General features: G+C 39.0%; 1 protein-coding gene and 1 long non-coding RNA gene across 2 annotated transcripts; both read left to right on the top strand.

Annotated features, from left to right (window-relative positions):
* Positions 1,475 to 2,567, top strand: LOC109947138. Its single transcript, XR_002270111.1, has 2 exons — positions 1,475 to 2,069; positions 2,160 to 2,567. It is a non-coding gene; the product is annotated as an uncharacterized LOC109947138 (long non-coding RNA).
* LOC18787303 (caffeic acid 3-O-methyltransferase) lies at positions 7,895 to 13,070 on the top strand. Its single transcript, XM_007220801.2, has 4 exons — positions 7,895 to 8,436; positions 11,962 to 12,278; positions 12,358 to 12,422; positions 12,538 to 13,070. Exons 1-4 carry the CDS (start codon positions 7,970 to 7,972, stop codon positions 12,832 to 12,834), a joined length of 1,146 nt encoding a protein of 381 aa, XP_007220863.2. The 5' UTR covers positions 7,895 to 7,969; the 3' UTR covers positions 12,835 to 13,070.

The raw sequence follows: 21,581 nt of genomic DNA, 5'->3' as shown, positions 1-21,581 counted from the left end.
TTATCTCACACCCAACCACGTTACAAGTCTAAGTAGGCCCAAGCCACTCAAACGCCCGAGGCTTGCTTGAGTGGGTTGTGGCATGGATAGTAATGAATCAACACGAGGCCCATTGATGGGCCGAGAAATAGAAGGTCTCGGGTTGCTTGGGAGCCTCGAGACTCAAGCCCATTTCTTAGGCCCAAACATGTGGGTGAGCATAAGAGAGAAAAATAGCCCAAGCAAAATAGCCTATTGACACAATCAAAAAGCCCAATGTTTAATAAAAATAGCCCACTTGCTTAAGGAACCATCTTGGCCCATACCAAACCCCAAAATAAGCCACAAAAATCTCAGCCCTTTGTTGGAAAAATAGAAGCCACGTAGAGAAGGTCTGCATGATCATTGAACAGAGCTACTGGGAGGTTCCAACGCATGGAGGGAGCAAGTTTCAAAGCCAAAACATCCAAGGAACCAGGGGGTATTAGCGTGTAAGATACCAAAGAGAGAAACACCCTTCGAACCAGCATATATATCCCAACTCCTTTTCTCATCAGACTTGGCCATGGAAAAAAGGGAAGAAAGCAATAAAAGAGATGGTTGAGAATAGAAATCTGCCATTGAGACAGCTGCGGAAAAAGAGGGCCTTGAGCTTCAAAAAAACTCTGATCTGGTGCAAATAGACAGAAGGGATTTCATCAAAATGGGAAGAGTGAAGGAGGGAGATGAGAAAGGAGAGGAAAAGCTTGGCCAAAATGGGTAGAAGCCATTAGGGTTTCTTGAGAAGCGGTGGTTTCCAGCGGCTATAAAATGAGGCTTCTCCTACCTAACAAATCCAACTCAGATTCAGAGAGCAAGCTTTCTCTCTAACTTGCAAAAACCCAGCAATCTCGTGCACTGTTCACCCTATTCTCTATTCTTCTCTTCTGGTAGACAGAGTATCTGTCAAGCTGTCGGAAGAGCATTGTTCTTCATTTCTCTCTTCCTAGCCAAATCTCCTACAATTCTCTCATTTCTCACCTTAACATTTCCCTTTTTCCCCTTAAGAAAGCCTAAATTTCCCCTCAGTGCTAAACTCATGTTGATTTTGCTTCCATGCCACATGCCTCTCATGCTAAGCTCAAAAGTTTATCTGTAAGCATGCAAAAATTACCTGTAAGTTGCCATTGTTTTGGCTGGTGAAGGTAACCAAAATACTTCCTAAGGCTCTGCTGCCCTTTCGAAGCATTTTTGGGGTTTAATTTTCTAACTCAGACAAAGGAGACAATTTCATCAGTCTGCCATTTACGGCAGCCTAGCCCATTTACAGCCACCGGAAGAAAAAGTCCCCTATACTAATGAAGCTACTATTACTCGTATGGCTGTGTGGGTGCGTATTACAGGTTTACATGTTGAATGGTTTAATCCTGAGGCAATTAAACGTATTGGGGACCTTATTGGTGTGACTTATCGCATTGATACTCTCACAGTTGCTCAAGCCCGTGGCAAATACTCTCGAATCTGTATTGAATTGGATTTGACCAAACCGTTAATTGCTAATGTGCAAGTTGAGGTTAAAAGTCATGGAAACTTCTCTCTCTGGCTTCCCTCTCTTTAGAAAGAAAACCTTAGTTTTGAAGACTGAGCCGCCATCCCCTTTGGGGGTGGGTGGCCTCTGCATTTCCCCTTTCCTCCCTACCCTTTTCCTTCCTAGATTCTAGTCCGCTCCCCCATCCCTCATTTGCTCCCTTTTCCTCTTCCTATTTCTCTTTCCCCTTTTCTTTGATTTGGCTGGGCGTTTTGATGTTGGGTTTTGGTGGCTTAGTTTTGGCCCTTTTTTTTGGTTTTGCTTCTTTTGCAGATCTGGGATTTGAATCCCCTGTTTTGACCCCGTTCCCTCTCCCTCCCAGCCTGTGCTGGGATCTGGGGTAGGTCTTGATGGATTCAGTTTGTCTGCCCAATCTATCGGTGGCCCTGTGGTCTTGTGGTGGTGGCTGGTGTTGCGAGCTCTTTTAGTCTCCAGGGATTGCCCATCGATTTTGGTCGTTTTGGGTGGTTTTGTTGGATCTGTGCTTTTCCTGGAGTGTTCGGGCTTGCTGTGCTCTTTACAGGTTTTTGCAATGCATTTTCTCTCCTTAATGTTGGAGGTTGCATCACATCGTTTGGTCTTAACCACTATCATCGGCTCTTTGACTCCACAGATGTTTCTTCCGTTGTTTTTCTTCCGTTGCGCTACTCCTACTAGGTGCAGCTTTAGTGGCTTGCTCACCACCATTTTCTGTTGGTTACTGGTTTCTCTTTGGTGGTTGTTGGCTTGCTTTGGTGGTGCGGCTTGTGGTTGTTGGATTGTGCGGCACATACCTGTTATTGGTGTTAGGGTTTCCTAATGTTGTGTTGTATTTTATGGGCCTTTTGCTATTATGTGGGTTCTTTGTCTTTATGTGGGCTTAATGCCTTTATGTGTGCTTTATACATTTTGTTAATTTTATTTGTAGTGGGCTCTATGTCTACTTGTATTGAATTTTGTGTGAACTCAATTATTTGAGTTCAATTTGATGTAATATGGCTTTGACCTTCTATTTAATGAAACTCGATTCCGACCAAAAAAAGAAGAAGTGCAAGTTGAGAATAATTGGTATGCCATAGAATATGAGGGACTCCATTTGGTCTGCTTTGGCTGTGGTATTTATGGCCATAATAGGAACCAATGTCCATCTGAAATCAGAGTCCATGATGGTACCCAAAAGCCTATGGAAGGAGAGTCTGTGTCTGATAAGGAACCTTTTGGGGTTGATACTGATATTGGGACTTCTTCTGGTACTAAGGATGCTTATGCAGCTACCTCTGCGGATTCAAGTCATTTCGGTCCTTGGAGCCTAGTTAAACCTTTTAGAAAAAAAAAAAAAGGAGCTTACACATGCTGATGGCAAGATCAATGCTGCCAAACAAAAATCTAGGTCCAGATTTGATCCTTTGCACTCACAAAATGAGATAAATGGCCTCCCTGAGGTCCTTGAAGTGCAACCTCCTGTTGCCACCCCACAACCATGCTTCCCAGACCCTGCATGTGCTGAGGCAAAACAAATTGGTGAGACTACAAAGCAAGTCAAGGGAAAACAGAAAGCTAAAGGTAGACCAAGGAAACCTTGGGGGATATTTCCAACAACGGAAAAGAGAAAGATGCTGCAACTAATACTCCAAAAAATAGACAGGTTGATTTTAAGCCACGTGTCCTCAAGAAGACTTCCTTGTCGAATGGATTCCAAGTTCACAATCTGGATATCCAGGAAGAAACGTTGGATGGCCTCTCTTTCAATCTGAACAGGTATTTGAAGGAGAAGGGGATTAGGGGTGACCATGTCAGTAAGCCTGTTATCGAAGGGAATGACCCCCCTAATATGGATCAAAATACTGATTCAATGATTTGTGGCGATAGTTTTGTGAATAACTCTGGTGGAAGTCCATACATAGGTGTCTCAATTGGAAATGAGGTAAATAGCCATCCTCCTGCTGTTATTGTAGATTCTGCTAGGCTTAAAAAAGCCATGATAGATGTTAAATCTGGAGTTGTAGGCTCTGCCGCTGCCTTGGTAGAGGCTTTGAGCTCTGCCTTTTAATTTAGGATCTTTATCCTAGGGTCCTTCAATGCCATTTCCTTTAATGATATTGGTATGGAATGTAAGAGGTGCTGGGGACAAATCCCTCCTCAGAATACTTAAGAATATTATCCAATTAAATCATGTTGAGGTGTTGGTTGTTCTTGAACCAAGAATAAGTGGTGATAAAGCCATGTGTGTTGTTAATAACCCGGGCTTTACTAATCATCATATTGTGGATGCAAACGGGTTTTTGGGTGGCATTTGGCTTTTATGGAATTGTGGCAATTTTCAACATCGTTTTATTGCCACTATATCGCCACTGCATCACCAGTTTATTGCGTTTTATGCATAAATGAATTATGCACTTCCTCTATTTTCTACCAATTATGCAAATTTTGTGTTATGAATATGATTGGATTGAGCACAGAAAACTGAACAAAACTACATGGACCAAATGTCAAAAAAGGATACAAAAAAGAGTAGAAGTCAGTGGAAATAAACACGTCGTTTCAAACAAGTAAATTGTCATACCTCCATAAAGAGCAAGTATGCTTATATATCAAGCAGTACGAAATAGTTGAACTTCACAATCTAAATAATAAGTAGGCCAACCATGATTGCAACTCGAAAACAAAAACCGAAAATGGAATCAATGTATGTGCCATGTAAGGCAATTAGCTACTGCCACCGACTGTACAATATTACATTTCACCTTGTTACACAGATTACCTAAACCAAACAGCTCTATTAAAATGTATGGATGACTATATAAAGCACCTCCAGTACAACTTCGATGTCTGCATCTTCATATAAAGGATTTCCTGACATAATTAAGGAGCACAATGAATTCCCAAGTGATAAGTGAAGACTGAACTCAATTCACTGACATTATCAAATTTACCTCATATATATGCCTCCCCCCTTAAAGCCTTAATTGCAAGTTTGAGTCGGTAATATGTAATCTTTGAAGGGTCAACTTTATCCAACGAAATGCCGGCACTAAGATGCTCAATGAATTTGACCGTTATGATTCCGCACGAGGTATTGTCGGGCCAATAAGTATAGAAATTAGAACTGCAGTTATGTACAATATCGATAAACTGCATTAAATTCACATAGCTTACCCATCACGTTGTTGTGGCACATCTCCAATACTGCAAACCATATAAAATAACCAACTAATGCATCCATTGAATAAACAGGTGCTTTGATACCTCTTCCTACAAATTGACAAAGAACACCATTGTCCAATGAACTCTATTAATTTCCATTGAAATAGGAAAATAAATATTGCTTAATATTAAAATTCCAACAAAAGCTACTGCAACTGCAAAAACAAACTATAAAGATTCATGTGCCTAATGTAGAGACTATAAATGAATATCTACAATTTTCCTTCTTTGGATGAAACAAAAACAACAAACAAACACAGAATCCAATTCAATAAATCGCCAAAACCATTAAAACCACAATGGAACGGGAATAAAACAATAATAAACTAGCAATAACATAGCACTACGATGCCAATATAATACCACTAAAATGGCAATCCTACATCAATAAAACAACAATACGATACCAATAACAACAGCAAAACAACATCAGTTTCAAACGAAGAACAAAGAACACACTCCTTCACTGTTTCAAACAAGGAATCATCACAATTAGACAATTTCAGAGAAATCCTTAAACCCTAAACCAAATTCAGAGAAACCCCAAAACCAATTTCATAGGAACCCATAAACCCTAAACCAATTTCAAACCAATACCTAAACCCTAAATCAATTTTGAAGAAACCCCTAAACCCAAAGAAAATGATGATGAACAGTACCTTTTGGATGTGAACAGTGGAGTTAAGCTTTGATGAACAGATGCCGTTGAGGGAGGAAGGCCACTGCGTCAGAGAGAGAGAGAGAGAGAGAGAGAGAGAGAGAGAGAGAGAGAGAGAGAGAGAGAGAGAGAGAGAGAGAGAGAAACTGAGAAAGACCGAGAGTGAGAGCTGAGCGAAGATGGACTGAGACTTAAGCGACAAAGAGACATAGCAAAGAGAGAGTGAGAGCTGACCTACAGTGAAAGATGAAGCCAAGAGAGGTGAGAGAGAACAAAATTTCTAAAAATGCGATATATGTGCAATCAATGGACAATAAAAATGTATTTATAGGTGATATAGTTTTAAAATTTTGGGGGAGGGGTGGTATTTTCACAAAAAATTATAAAATGGGTGGCATTTTGAGCTATTTCCCTATTTTCTTAGTATTGTTACCTGGTTCACCTGTTAATGAGTTTAATCACTACTAACAATGAGTTTCAGAATGTAAATATTGACAGTCCAATCCAATAGCTTCTTCATTGGAGAGGAAAATCCATCCCAAAATAAATCATGCTGAGTCTGAGGATTAAATTACAAAGGAAGAGGAAGAAGAAAGAAAGCTTTTGCTATGCCATGCAGCTGGTGGGTTCTTATGTGCTGTCTATATCTCTGCAATCAGCAATTGAGCTTGGCGTTTTCGACATCATAGCCAGAGAGGCTAAATCTTCGTCTGAGATTGCAACCAAGATTGGCATTGTAACATCCCACATCGACCAACAGAAAGAGGATGATGTGCCTTATATGTGCATGCCCACCTCCATCTAGCATGAGTCCTTTTGAGAGCTCACTAGCTTCGGGGTCATGGGAACTCCGAAGTTAAGCGAGTTTGGGCTAGAGGAATCTCAGGATGGGTGACTCACTGGGAAGTTGCTTGTGAGTTCCCAGAAACAAAATCATGAGGGCATGGGGTCTCAAAGCGGACAATATCGTGCTACGGCGGAGCCGATCCGGGATGTGACAATTTGCTATCAGAGCCACTCTGCCGTGTGGTGCGAGTGTGCCGATGAGGAAGTCGGGCCCCTAAGGGGGGTGGATTGTAACATTCCACATCAACCAACGGAGAGGGGGTGATGTGCCTTATATGTGCATACCCACCTCCATCTAGTACGAATCATTTTGGGAGCTCACTAGATTCGGAGTCATGGGAACTCCGAAGTTAAGCGAGTTTAAGCTGGAGCAATCTCAGGATGGGTGACCTACTAGGAAGTTGCTCGTGAGTTCTCAAAAACAAAATCGTGAGGGCAGGGGGCTCTAAAGCAAACAATATCGTGCTATGGCAGAGCCAATCCGGAATGTGACAATTGGCACCCATGATGATGGATAGGATCCTCATGCTTCTCACCAGCCACTCTGTTCTCCATTCCTTTCTTGCTGCTGCTAATTAGGATGAAAATGGTGTGTTTGATTTTCAGAAGGTCTATAGCCTTGGCCCTGTGTCTAAGTACTTTGGGCCCTTGATGGCATTGGCTCAAGACAAGGTCTTCATGGACAACTAGTTATTGTTTTTGTTAAAGGGAAAAATTTGAGTGGGTTGGGTTTGAGTAGGCAGAAGCAATTTGATTGTATTGAGTATTGGGTAATTTTTGTTTTGGCAAAAAATGGAGTAGGCGGCTACCTACCCTTCCCTTAGGGTAGGACCACCCCTGGTGGGTTGGGTTTGAGTTGGTAGAAGAAATTTGATTGTATTGGATATTGAGTAATTTTTGGTTTGGCAAAAAATAGAGTAGGTGGCTACCTACCCTGCCCTTAGGGTAGGACCGCCCTTGATGGGTTGGTTTTGAGTAGGCAGACGAAATTTAATTGTATTGGATATTGGGTAATTTTTGGTTTGGCAGACAATGGAGTAGGTGGCTGCCTACCTTGCCTTTAGGGTAGGACTGCCCTTGACTCAAACTCAGAACTGCACATAAAGTTTGCAGATTATTTTACCTATTTACTTTGATCTTTCCCTTCTAAAGTAACAGAAGAAACGTAATGATATGAATTACAAAATGAAGACAAATTACATTTATAACCGTGGTTAGAATAAGCTTATGCAAACAAAATGATATACACATATGTATAAGCTTCAAAAACCGACCACAAGTTCTTCTCATATCTCAGCTGCATTACTTTTCGGGTTTGCTCTAGCCGCTCCCAATTATATCTTTTTATGTGTCTTTAATCTTCTGCGTCAAAGCTTCTCTGAAATTTATATATTCAATAAAAGTATCTAGCGTACACCATCGAGCCGTGATGAATTGCGACAAGGAAAGATCTCAAGGTTTGGTAGACTTTTCAATTGAGTGGTTTAATGTTGAGTCAAATCAACATTGACAACTACCTTATTTCATAATTTAGGCATACCTTATTTCATAAATATATGTTAAATTTCATAGACAGGCCAGCGGCCCACTATTAGTAACCCCGATATTGTACCTTACTTAATCACTTATAAAACTCAATAGGTATAGAGTTTTATCACAAAAATCTTAGTGTTATTAGGAGTAGAACCACTTATATAAATTGTAATTTCGGACGTGGGACTTTTATATCTTCAACAATGGCTTCTTCATTGGAGAGGAAAAGCCATCCCAAAATAAATCATGTTGAGACTGAGGATGAAATTACAAAGGAAGAGGAAGAAGAAATCTTATGCTATGCCCTGCAGTTGGTGGGTTCTTTTGCGCTGTCCATATCTCTGCAATCAGCAATTGAGCTTGGCGTTTTTGACATCATAGCCAGAGAGGGTCCAGGCGCCAAGCTCTCTTCGTCTGAGATTGCAGCCAAGATTGGCACCAAGAATTCTGAGGCACCCATGATGATGGATAGGATCCTCAGGCTCCTCACCAGCCACTCTGTTCTCCATTGCTCTCTTGTTGCTGCTAATGAGGATGAAAATGGTGCGTCTGATTTTCAGAGGGTCTATAGCCTTGGCCCAGTATCCAAGTACTTTGTGAATGATGAAGAAGGTGGTTCTCTGGGTCCCATGATGGCATTGACTCAAGATAAGGTCTTCACGGAAAGCTGGTTAGTTTAGTCCTCTTGGGCTTGCTACTAAATAAGTTATCCTCTTTACTTTCCTCCTTTATTCATTTATTACTAATTTAGTACTAATTTTTTATAGAGTCGGGATGGAGGGCTCGTCAATGGGCCGGATCACGCTAGCTCTGTCTAAATTTAATGGGCTTGGATTAGGCTGGGCCGAGTTTTAAAGAGGAGACAGAAAATATCGGGCTGGGCCAGGCCGGGTTTTTAAAAAAATTCAAAGCCCAAGCCCGACCCATGAGCCGGGCTTGAGAAAGCCCATCGGGCCGGGCCGGGCCTAAACGGGCCCTACTTCATTAAAAAAAAAATCATAAACTTAATCATAAAGGCATTTTAGTCCAAATTTGAGATTAAACTCACTTAATTCCAATATTTTCACTTCAAACCAAATTCATAAAACACCCAATAAAGTCACACAACTTATAAGATTTTCCACAAAAATAATAAAACCAAGTATTATTTTTTAGGTTATTACATAATTAGATCGTAATACGTTTTAAGAAATAATTTTAAAATATAATAAGTATGAAAAAAATATTTTTTTAAAGGATGGTATGAATAAATATGCAAATATTTGGTGATGTGTTCAAGAAAAGCATGATTATATTTGGTGGTACGATTATGTTTCGTGATATGATTATATTTGGTGATGTGATATGTTGTTCATCTTATATATATGATTAGTATGCTAATCATCCAATTATAATTGGGATTAACAATTAACACAAATTAATGTGCTAATCATCCAATTATAAACTAGGAATGAGTAAAGAAAAGTAAATGAAATGAAACAAATTATATATGTGATTTAAGTATTTATACATAATTATATATGTATGCTGGCCTATCGAACCGGGCTTTTGTGGGAGCGCCGGGTCGGGCTTTCTTGGACTTAATCGGGCCGGGCTTATGGGCCAGGCGGGGCTTTAGACACCCAAGCCCAAGCCTAGCCCGGCCCAAGGCATGCCTGGCCATTTCAAAGCTCACAACAGGCCGGGCCGGGCGGGCCCCCATGGGCCCATGAGCCCGCAGGCCAAATGATGAGGCCTATGGAGGAATACACAAAAAGCCACTTTGGCTTATTAGATATAGGTCCAAAACGATTAGCTGTTACTGGGTTTAGTCCACGCGTTTTGGATTTTAGATATAGGTCCTTTGTCATTTATTACTTTTTTTGTTGTATTGGTTTTACCCTTTGAAGTAAATAAGGAAAACACATTTAAAATCTAAATTTAATGAATTATTTCCTTGTAATTGAATTTCTTAATTTAAATTTTGAAATCTTTCCGTGATAATATTTACCTAATATATGGATAAAATACAATTTAATTAATGCAAAGTAAAGACCCATATATTATACCAATCGATCAGACAAGCACTCACATGAAATTATGTACCTTACATATAGGTAAATAGTGTTATTATTAGCAATGAAAAAAACTTAGTTATAAATCGTGTTACCTATAAGTTAGGAGCCTAAATTAAAAGACTGCATATAAGTTAGGAACATAAATTAGAAGACTACCTATAAGTTAGATACAAAAATAGACAAATAAAAATTGTAAGTTACGTATAAAAAAAAAAGTACATAAAATACTGTTATACATTGTCAAAAATATGAAAAAATACATATATATCTATGCAATAGGCAATAGAACAATATACCTACACCATAGGAATTCTACTATATATATCTATAAGAGTATGTAATATACCTCTACCATAGGGTGAACACAAATAAAAATTGTTACCTATAACTCATGTACTAAACGATGTGTTTGCAAACTGATCTGGTTTTTCCTTGCATGCTTCAATTGGAAACCGTAGAAATGCGTAGGTAGTTGTTTTAGAGGGAAATGCCATTTTGGATCATTATTCTAGCTGCAAGTAGATCAAGTTCTCTCTCTCAAGTTGAACCCTTTGTGTCTTACATTATAAATTTAGCAAATGAATGTCATCATCCATCACTACCTCTCTTTGATCTGCTCTTGCATGTGATGTATGCTTCCGTGTGCATACAGAGGTACTAAAAGTTCCACCATCAAATGCTTTGATTGACAATGTATAATAGTTTGTAACAACGTGATTTTTGGGATATGTTAGTGATTTTTTTCCTTTTCTATTCAATGACAAACGCTATAAATGGCTAATTATTATTACATAAATTACTATTAGACATATGTTATAAATGGCTAATTATTATCACATAAATTACTATTACCCGATTCAAAGTATAATGGGCAACATTGGAACAAAAAATAATTTTAAAAAAAAAATTACATCATAAAATATTTTAAAAAGAATGTAATCATATGTAGCATAAAAGTCAAAGGACTTGTATCAAAGTCACCAAATCCTAAGATTAAACCCAACTTCTCAATGGAAATTTGGATCTATATTAACTTTTCTATTTAAAAAACAATTCATATATTATTATGAAGACATTTAGTCAGTACAATCAGACGTACCAAACGACCCCTAAGTTGCTATATAGCATATGTTTATGTGATTTCAATGGGTCATCTTTCTCTTTGATAATTTTATATTCTGTTTTTTAAACAAGTTGAAGGCAATAGTTGTGTGAGGTGAGGTGAGGCTTGGACTTCATAATGCAAAGGTTTCAAGGGCAGAAGGAATCACAAAATTACATTATCTTCACCTTCTTCTTGCTTTTACAGAGTGGAACGTGTGCTTTAAAGAAAGAAAAAATGGTGACAGAGGAAAGGGTTGTTTTGAATAGTTAGAGAGAGAATGGTTGGTATAAATGAGGGGGAAGAGAATATACAACTAATGTAGGAAAAATACTTTATTGTAATGGGGATAGTACTATTTTGCTACTCTTTGTCAATACAATGACTTTGTTGATAAGTTATCCCATGTGTCATTATGTTATTGACCAAGGATAGCAAAAAGCGTTATCTCCGTTGTTTGGGAGTTTCTCTCTGTAGGAATTTTTTTTTCTCCTAATGTAGATATAGTCTCGTACTGTGTGCAATGGGTTAATGACACCAATAAAATAATACATGAGCTATCAGATGTGTTTTCAACCATTGGATGAAGAAACATCTAAAGGCTGAAAAGGTGTGTCAAGAAGTGTAGCTTTTTGCGTGTCCCTGATCTTGACCCTTTTTATCTATTTAAGTTTGATTAATGTACTGGCATATGCACTACACATGATTATATAAAAAAAATTAGTATAATGAAGAAACTAGAAAACTACGAGAGAATGATCGAACTTGGGTGTAAGGAGACATATTTACTGTTATTATACCCAAATTTACAGACAATCTCATTCCTTAAAATGGCATAATTAAAGTCAGTCTGGGATCTTGGCTAGGGAAGTAACTATTAAAATTATAAACGGTTCACCCAATAATAGAAGAAAGGCCCTATATAATTCAAAATTTATTAAGTTCCCCAGGTCAAAGAAACAACTCACATAGTTTGTGCTAATTATAATACTAATAGGGTATCTAACTCCACTTTCTACACATAATCAATCTACAGGTCTCAACTGAAAGATGCAGTTGTTGAAGGAGGAATTCCATTTAACAGGGTCCATGGCATGCAAACTTTTGAGTTTCTAGGTTTGGACCCCAGGTTTAATCAAGTGTTCAACACAGCAATGTTTAACCACACTACCATTGTCATCAAGAAACTTCTTCACATCTACAAGGGTTTTGAAGACAAGAACCTCACACAACTTGTTGATGTTGGTGGTGGCTTTGGAGTGACCCTTAATCTGGTCACATCTAGATATCCCCATATAAGGGGTATCAATTATGACTTGCCCCATGTCGTAAATCATGCCCCTTCCTATCCTGGTAGGACTTTAATTTATTAGTTTTTGCTTCATCGGAAGCAGTGTGCAGCATAAAATGGGAGTTAAATTTTTTTTTGCAGGTGTGGAACATGTCGGAGGAGACATGTTTGCTAGTGTTCCAAGTGGGGATGCTATTTTTGTGAAGGTAATTTTTGAATTTCTCAAGCATTAATTAAATTTTTGGTTTTCTTCTTTAGTTTAACAATGGTAACTATATATATGAAGCTGTTCTACTTGTCTTCTGATACATTTGTTTGTAGTGGATACTTCATAATTGGAGCGATGAGCACTGCCTAAAGCTGTTGAAGAATTGTTACAAAGCTATTCCAGACAATGGAAAAGTGATTGTTGTGGAAGAACTACTTCCAGCTATGCCAGATACTAGCACTGCTGTGAAAGCCACTTCCCAACTTGATATGATTATGATGACTCAAATTCCGGGAGCGAAGGAGAGGAGTGAAGAAGAATTCATGGCCCTGGCAACTGGTGCTGGATTTAGTGGCATCAGATATGAATGTTTTGTCTGTAACCTTTGGGTTATGGAATTGTTTAAGTAGCCAAGTGATATGAACGCTTACACACTAAAATAAAAGTGTTCCGAGCCTGTGCTCACATCACATCAATAACAAAAACACTCAATTCAAGCCAAATAAAATATTTGCAAATGTTTCTTGTCTATGAGCAAGAAATTATTTAAGACTCGGCACATTTTGTCTGCAGATTATTTTACTTTTATCTTTCCCTTGTAAAGTAACAGAAGAAACGTAATGACATGAATTACAAGGTGCGGAAACAAATTATTGTACTATAGTTACATGTATCTCGCAGACAAAGTGAAGAATGTTCACATATTTATCAACAAGGAGTTTTTTCATCTGCCATAAAGTGGAGAGATTACTGGAGACTCTCAGACTCCATTGCTACCCTCTCGAGGAGTACTACATGCATGAATGGCCCTCCAACCATCCATCTTCAGGTACATAGAAGTATACAAGAAAGAGGTCGGCCATTCGGAAATTTATGTTGTCAGACAAGGTTAAAGGTTAAAGGTAAATTGTGTTGTGGATGCTCTTAAGGTTAAAGGTTTGGAAATTATGTATTAAGAGAAGACAATGAAAGAGATCAACTATCCAGTAGATCAAATCTTTCATTCTGCTTTGGTCAACGGGGAAAACAAATCTTTCTAATCTTCCTTTTCTGGACACAAAACACAGAGTTCAAAAGTTAGATTGAGATTGGCATTTTTTATATATCTTAGCAAAAAAGGTTCTACAGCTTTAAGCCTTTAGCCCTGGCGTGTGTCCAAGTACTCTGACAAATGAATGGTGCTTCCTTGCGAAATTCTATAGTGAGGGTGCTATATATGGACCACTCATGTGGACCTTTATATTAGTCATATGATCATTTCATTATCTTAAGTAAGGTTACTATTCAGATTAATCATGTGGTTAATTAGCGATATATTGATGAAAATGTCAAAGTTCATGTCTTGATCATATCAAGATTTATACTGGTGAGCATGCAAAATTAACCAATTAAGTAGAGATTAAGAAAAACCATTTTCTAAAATAGCCAAACAGCAAAACCAATTTACTAGATTAGAGCAAAAGATAATCAATCTTCTTGATTCAGAGCCTTTGTCTAATTCACAAATGAATAGGTCACATGCGGTATGCCTGTGTAAAATATCATCTTTCCAAATTCCACTAATAAAGTAACACCACGTGTAACATAAGGCAACCTATATTGAGGCTAACTGTGCACAAGTTCTTGAGGGTATCAATAGACATCCTTCTTTTTTTGGGTACATAATATAGGTTTAAGTTAACTAATGATGCTTGAGCTTTCACCAGAGTATCTGAGACATTCCACTCCATTCTGTCTTGAATCAGACCAGCTGGAGAAGGAGGCACACGTAAATGGTGTTCCCATAGGACAATCAATTGGCATTGATATTCCGCCTCCACGTCCCAAAAGAAAACCAAGCAATCCTTATCCTCGAAAGTCTAGTTCAGCTACATCGACATGTGCCACATTGCATGTGGGAGCAAAGGTTGGAAAACTTTTATCATCAGCATCTTCTTCACGCTATAAACAAGTAGTGGACTTGGAGAAAGAACCACTTCATGAGGTTATCATTTTTATCCTATATTTCTCTAATACATAGCCGTCTCTAGTTCTCGTGCTTCTATTCTTAAGCATGTAATATTACTTGACCTACGACTTCTTTATGATCAGAGACCTTTTGGAGAAGAAAAGGCAAACAATGCAGAAAATCAGGTAGCCAATTGCGCAGAAGTTTTCACCTTGCTCCAAGATGATCATTGCTCCTCTGTTTCTTCTGCTAACAATAATTCCTTACCATCACAGGTAGCACCAATGTTTTGAAAGGCGAGGCATTGATGCGAGGCGTTTTAGTCGCGTTATGCGAGGTGTAAGCCTTGAAGCAGTGAGGCGTAAGCCCTTTGAACATAAATTTATTTTAATAAGAAAATTTTATGAATAATACTATACCCATATGTGCTCTTTGATGTATACAAACATACTTTGTTGGCAATATACAACTTAAACTTTCGTATCTCGCGGTTTGTACAACCTCCTTGCTTCCACTTTCTGACACAAATGCCTGTCCATTCGGGCAGTTTTTGTCCATCACTTCATTATGAGTGACGAGGGAATTTTCATAACATGCTCCCACTTCATCACATAAAACAAATGGCAACATGGGATGCCTTTGCTTTCATATTTCTGACAGTTGCACTCTATTCGAACATCTTTCCTGCCAAGGTACACACAACTCCAATTATTTTGCGGTTCACCGTATTTCACTAAAATATGCAACCGTCCTATGAAATTATAGATTATTTTTTCATGAATGAGTGCTGACGAAGCATTGATTTCGTTACATACCAATAAAAAGAACCTATGTGTGTAAATTTGGGAAGCATGTTGCTCAAGACTTTTCATTGTTGTTGTAAGCACTTCTTTGACTGTTTTCGGTGATATGTATTCAAACAACTTAACGCCTTTCCTCAAGTAATCTTTCAAAAACTTGTTCCTACACTCTACGCATTGAGTAGTACACAAACCACTAAAAAACTTGAGTCTAAGGCGTGATTTCGAGCAGGCATCTCGTTTTGTTATCCTTCAAAAACTCCCATTTCTTTTCAAACTCATTGACTATAATTGGTTCCCAAAGATATACTTGAAATGATTGTACCAATTCTTTATCCTTTAAGTTATTATGTGCATTCCTTGCCACGTGCCATGAGCACAAGTTATGATTGCACATGGGCAACACATACTCAGTTGCTTTATGCTTATAGCATCATCCCCATCCGTCATATTGATGTAGGCTTCTTGCCTTTCATGGAGGATATGAATGTCTCCAATAACTACTTTTATGTTCCAAAGGTCTCGTCAAGCAATAGGGCACAACCACCACTCTCCCGGTGGTTGTTTGAACCAACAAATAACACTATAGGCTTGTCATACATATTGGTTTTGTATGTGCTGTCAAATATGAGGACGTCTCCAAAGGCAATATAATCCAAAAGTGAAGTAGAGTCTCTCCAAAACAAGTTAGCAAGTCCATTCTCCTCATCTACACTGAACTTACAAAAATAAAAAAATAAAAAAATCAAGATCCACTGACGCTTTCGCTTTCATGTAGGCGAGTCTAGCTTCAGTGTCGCCGTCGTTTCATTTAGAATTTGCGTTTTTTTTAAATAAAAAAAAATCAAAATAGAAACTTGTTTTTTTTGTTTTTTGTTTTTTAATATATATAATTTTTTTATTTATCAAAACACTCGAAGTGAAACGACATCGTTTCATTTAGAATTTTTTTAAAACGCTGCAATCGAAATGACGTCATTTCATTAAAATAAATCTAAAAAGAAAACACATGATTCGTCTTCCTCGCAGAGTCGCAGCCAATTTGCATACTCGCAAAATTTCTTTAGGTTCAGAAGTGTCCAGATCTGGCACGCCTAGCTCAGCTTGGCCATGCCTTGCAACACCTCCTTACGCCTTCCCAATGCTAAACGTGCAACTCGTGAAACAGCCGACCGCCTCTGGCGATTTCCTGTTGCCTCACTTCGACGCGCACGAAGGCATGCCTTTAAAAACACTAGGTAGCACTCAAAAATGCTTGCACTTTTAGGGATCCAACAAATGAATCTCATGTCACTATTAAACTTAAAGGAAATCAGAATTTGAAGAAAATTGATGCCAAAATGATAGTTGGCGATAATGGCACAAGTGGAGCTCCAAAGTTGGGGAACAGTAATAATACTTTTCATTAGGAGTTGATTCAAGGTGAGAAATTTTCAATTATTATTGTGTCTTGTCTGTTACTGTTCACCCATTTTGATTTAATCCTGTGATGATAGGGTAAAATTCTCCATTGATTTGAAAATCATTGGTGGTCAACAAATCAACTTTCTTTGGTGTGTGAGCGTGCCACTGCTAGCAGTTTAAAACCGTAACATACTTATATATATATAAAAGAAATAGATAACTTGCGCCCCAAGTTACTAACCTTAAACAAGTGATTGTGAATTTTGGTGAGAAATATCTCTTAAGTAAGTTCTTTTCTTGCCTTAGACTGGTGAGGACTTCACAATTTTTTACAGTAAAACTAATAGTTCTAGCCAGAATGAATATTAAAAAGAAATCAAACTGTTTTTATGAAGAACTGCCTAATTGCCACGTCCGAAAGGACAACAGAACGTTGGGCTTCGACTTCTGCTTGGATAGCTGCCTGTGACTCAGGGTGGATTGGATGTACCTATACTGGATTCGAACATCAGCACCTTCAACTGATGGGTTTCAGCTGGAAGTTGATACCAATGTTGAGATTGGCAGAGCTTTAATCTATTTAAGCCATGGAAAGGCTTGTTGGATGGGCAGAATTGAGCTCTCTTCAGTCTGGATGGGGCTGGAAGTGGCTGGATTGATGATTGCTGAACTGGAGCTGCACTATAGTTGTAAGGCCCGGCTTGTTTAAGTCAATTTTCTCCTAATAATTTATGTTATACTATGATATATCTGTGATTAATGCTGAGTATAATGGTAAACTTAAGCTTATTATAAGCTTTTAGGCCCAAGATACTTCAATTTACGAAAGCCCAAGTAGGTTAGTGTGAGCAGGCCGACTCTCCGATATGTTCTATGAGGCCAACTAGGGTTTTAGCGCTAAGATTAGGGCTGGCCCATTAGGTGACACATTTAAAGTGAACTTTAGGGTTTAACTCAGTTGGTTACAGAGGAATAAATGCCCAAAAGGAGAGAGAGAGTTCGGAAAAGGGAAAAAGAGTTTTTTGGAAGCAGACTGACGGCTGGAGTTTAGAGAGGAGGGTTCGAGAAGGTAACAATTGCTTCTCCTTCTGAAATTTTGATATTAAGAAACTAGACTTGCCCAGCTTTCTATAACTATAAAGATCTTCGAATTTGGACAAGTATACAATTTACGGGGACTTTTCAAATTTAGTCCTGTGACGTGGATTTCAGTCTCCCACTTACTAATGTCAGTTTCGTAATTGGTAGACGACATGGAAGTCGAACTCCATTTGACCTCAAATTTTAATATGATGTAAAACGTTAAGGCTACTATGACCTTATAAAATCGTGTGGTCATTGGACTGGGTCAGGATCAGATGTCCTATTAGATTGTATTCAGGAACAGATTGGGAGTCTGTAATGGGCTAGTATTCGTTAATAAAACGACTCAATTTTTTTAAAAATACGTAGATTAAGACCTCTGACTTATGTGTGCGAAATTTCACGATTTTTGGAAAGCTAAGTATTTTTATAAAATTCATGCGGTGGCTGAACACTGCTGTTTGACAGCAGAATTCTAGTTTATGGTTTTGATTGTTGGGTTTCGTTTCGGAGTCTAAACAGTTGTGTTTTGTTTTCAAATTTTTTACCATGAGACTGTCTGTATGTCCAATTTAGCATATCAATTCTGAAACTGTTTTGTAATTAGTAGAACTTACGAAAATTATTTAAGTACACGCTGCCAGTGCTGGCAGACTACTTTGCCTTTGTATAGGGCCTTATTGGTTGAGTTTGCGTATAGGTTAGCACCTGTTTAAGGCTTATATCTGAAGGGGTTTTGTGGGGTGCTCATTGTGAGGTAAGTATCCTAGACTTGCTCTAGAATTATGATAAATATATATGTGTGTTAAGGCCCAAAAAACCCAAGACTGAGCCCAAATATATTTTCGGCCCAGTACAACACAAAGCGAAAAATCCTTATTTAAGCAACATGCCACGTGTTGAGACCCAAAAAATCCAAGGCTAGGCCCAAATATATTCTCGGTCCAATGCCATACCTAACGGAGAGGAAACCGATTTGGGCACGCGAAAGTTCGTCATATGCGTTTGCACACATGCCACGCCAAGCAAATAAGCAACACGCCACGCTACAAGCTTAAGTGGGCCCAAGCCAGGCGAATGCCTGGGGCTTGCTGAGCAGGTTGTGGTATGGATGGTTACGAGTATTCACGAGGCTTATTGATGGTCCAAGGAGTGAAATTTTTGGGCTACTTGGGAGCACCAAAACTCAAGCCCATTCCTTGAGCCCAAACATATGGGTAAGCATGAGAGAAAACCTAGTAGCCCATCACCTTAAGAAAACCTAATTGCCCATAACATGTGAGAAAATCCCACATCAGCCAAAGCTTCCAGCAGTCTGACGAAATCAAAGGAAACTCACAAGCTGCTGGAAACAAAACAGCCCAGCCCAGCACCTTATAAAATATCCAACATCGTGCATCTCTGTTAAAACTAGATCGCATCCAAACCACCAAAACCGAGCAAACCCATATGTTGATCACCTTTTTGACCAAGCACCCTTACTCATTCTTTCCTCTGCAAGCTTTGGTGAGAAAACAAGAAGAAAAAGTGGGTGGCTCCTCACCCACATGGAGAAGTCCAGCTGTGTGAAGATATTGGAACTCCAAAAAGCTTTATGCTTACATGCTCAGGCTAGGAAAGTTTCACCAAATAAGGTGGAATGGAAGAAAGTATAGGAAAAAGGGAGAGGGTGGCTTGACAAAATTAAGGTTTTTAGCGCCTATAAAAGGAAGCACTTTCTACCCAGTAAAGGGATCTGGGATCTGATCTCAAAATTCACCTTGGTTGCTGCAAACCTCCCAGCAACCATGATAACTCATCGAAGGCAAGTATCCCCTCTGGAACCCTTCAATTTCATGCTTTGTTCTTCCATCTTCTTCCTCTCTCTCCCAAAACCCACATCCATAGAGAGCAAGCATCATCTCTTATCCCTGGAACACTTCAATTTTGAGCCATATTCCTCCATCTCTTCCCAATTTTTCTTCTGTCAAGCAACCTAGGAGCTTGACGAAGCTTTCGTCAAGCTGCTGGAAATCTGCTAAAGTCACCCATCCTTCTATCTTCTTCCTCTCTTTCTGATAAACACATCTAGAGAGAGCAAGCATCATCTCTCATCCCTGAAACCCTTGCAATTTCGAGCCCTATTCCTCCATCTCCTCCCATCTTCTCTTCTGGTAAGTCATTCCAGAGCTTGACAGAGCCTTTGTCAAGTTGCTGAAAAATTACCCAAAACACCCACTACTTCACCACTAGCCACAACCACATCCAAATAGCAAGCTTCCTCTCTCACCTGCAAAACCCAGCAAATTCGCGCTTTATTCATCATTCTCCCCCATTTTCCCTCTTATGGCAGACTGCTCTAACATTTGACGAAGCCTCTGTCAAGCTGCAGGAAAAATACTTAAGCCACCCATTCTCCTCTATTTCCCTCATTCTCATCCAAACCTTCCTGCAAACCCTTCCTCTCTTACCTTAACAACCCATTTCCCTCCCCCCCCTCAAGAACTCATAGTTTTCTCTTTAGTGCCAAAATCATGACAATTTTGCTTCCATGACACAAGCCTATCATGCCAAGACATAATATTTATCTGTAAGCAACTGTTGGTTTCATTGGTGAAGAAGGACAAGGTGTTTCCTAAGGTTTCACTACCCTTTCGAAGCATTCTTCGGGTTTGATTCTCGAACTCAGACACAAGGGGTAATTTCACCAATTTGCTCTTTATGGCAGCCCAGCCCATCAATAGCTACCGGAACGAAAAAGCCCCTACATAAATTGGCAACTCTGTTGGGGATTAGGCCGCTATCTTCACCAATACCTCCAATCAGAAGCAATAAACTAGAGAAAATAAAGAGATCTTCATTCTCAAGCAAAACCAGATCTTGTATGAGGACTAGGGGCTTAGGCAAATCTATCATTCATGCCATTGAGTGAACTACACATGCAAACTCCAAAATACTTGAGGGCTTCGTGCCAAGCAAATTTTTTCAAACCAAAGAAGAAGCCATGCTATCATGCCAAATTTTCACCATTATAACAAAAGGATATCCTAAGTTCATCACGCCATGCAATGTCCCAAACAAATATTCAAAAGTCCACGGAACAAGAGTTTTTGCAGCTCATGCTAATCAAATCTTTTTATGATGATTATGGTGCACTTGGGGGCTGAGGAAGGAATTCATTGCAATCACCACCACCAGCAATTCCAAAACCCCAATAACCAAGATTCAAGCCAAGCAAAACATTGAAGATAATGATGCGCTGTACAAGATGCTTTTGAAAAATAACACAAGCTCTATATTCATTCTGCCGGAAGAGTGAACCCTCATGCCAGATCAAGCTATATCTTGATTTAACTCAACCATTAGATTATCCAAATCCAAGCTAATCATGCCAAGCCAAGTCACGTTTTTCCAGAACCTATTCCATGCTAAACAAAACATCCTTCCAGTACATGCCCTGTTTCAAATATCCTTCCAACACATGCCCTATTTCAAACATTCTTCCAGCACATGCCCTATTTCAAACATCCTTCCAGCACATGCCCTATTTCAAACATCATTCCAGCACATGCCATGTTTCAAATATCCTTCTAGCACATGCCCTATTTCAAATACCCTTCCAGCACATGCCCTATTTCAAGCATTCTTCAATTATTTAGCCATCATGTCGCACGCTATCACCTTCACTGAGGTTTTTTCTGCCAAATTTAAGTGTTCTGGGGCTGGTGCTATAAACTCAATACAAGCCAAAGCCAAGCAATGCCAAGTATTAAGCCAAAATCAAGCGTACATGCCAATGCCAAGCATCCAAGCATACAAGCCAAAATCAAGCATACACGCCAATGCCAAGCATCAATCCAAAATCAAGCATAAGTGCCAATGCCAAGCATCAAGCCAAATACCAAGAATACATGCCAACATCAAGTGTGCAAATCAATGCAAC

Source organism: Prunus persica, chromosome G2, assembly GCF_000346465.2.
Source record: "Prunus persica cultivar Lovell chromosome G2, Prunus_persica_NCBIv2, whole genome shotgun sequence".
Classification (NCBI taxonomy): domain Eukaryota; kingdom Viridiplantae; phylum Streptophyta; class Magnoliopsida; order Rosales; family Rosaceae; genus Prunus; species Prunus persica.
The sequence above is the reverse complement of the archived record's forward strand: the minus strand, read 5'-3'. Positions and strand labels throughout refer to the sequence as shown.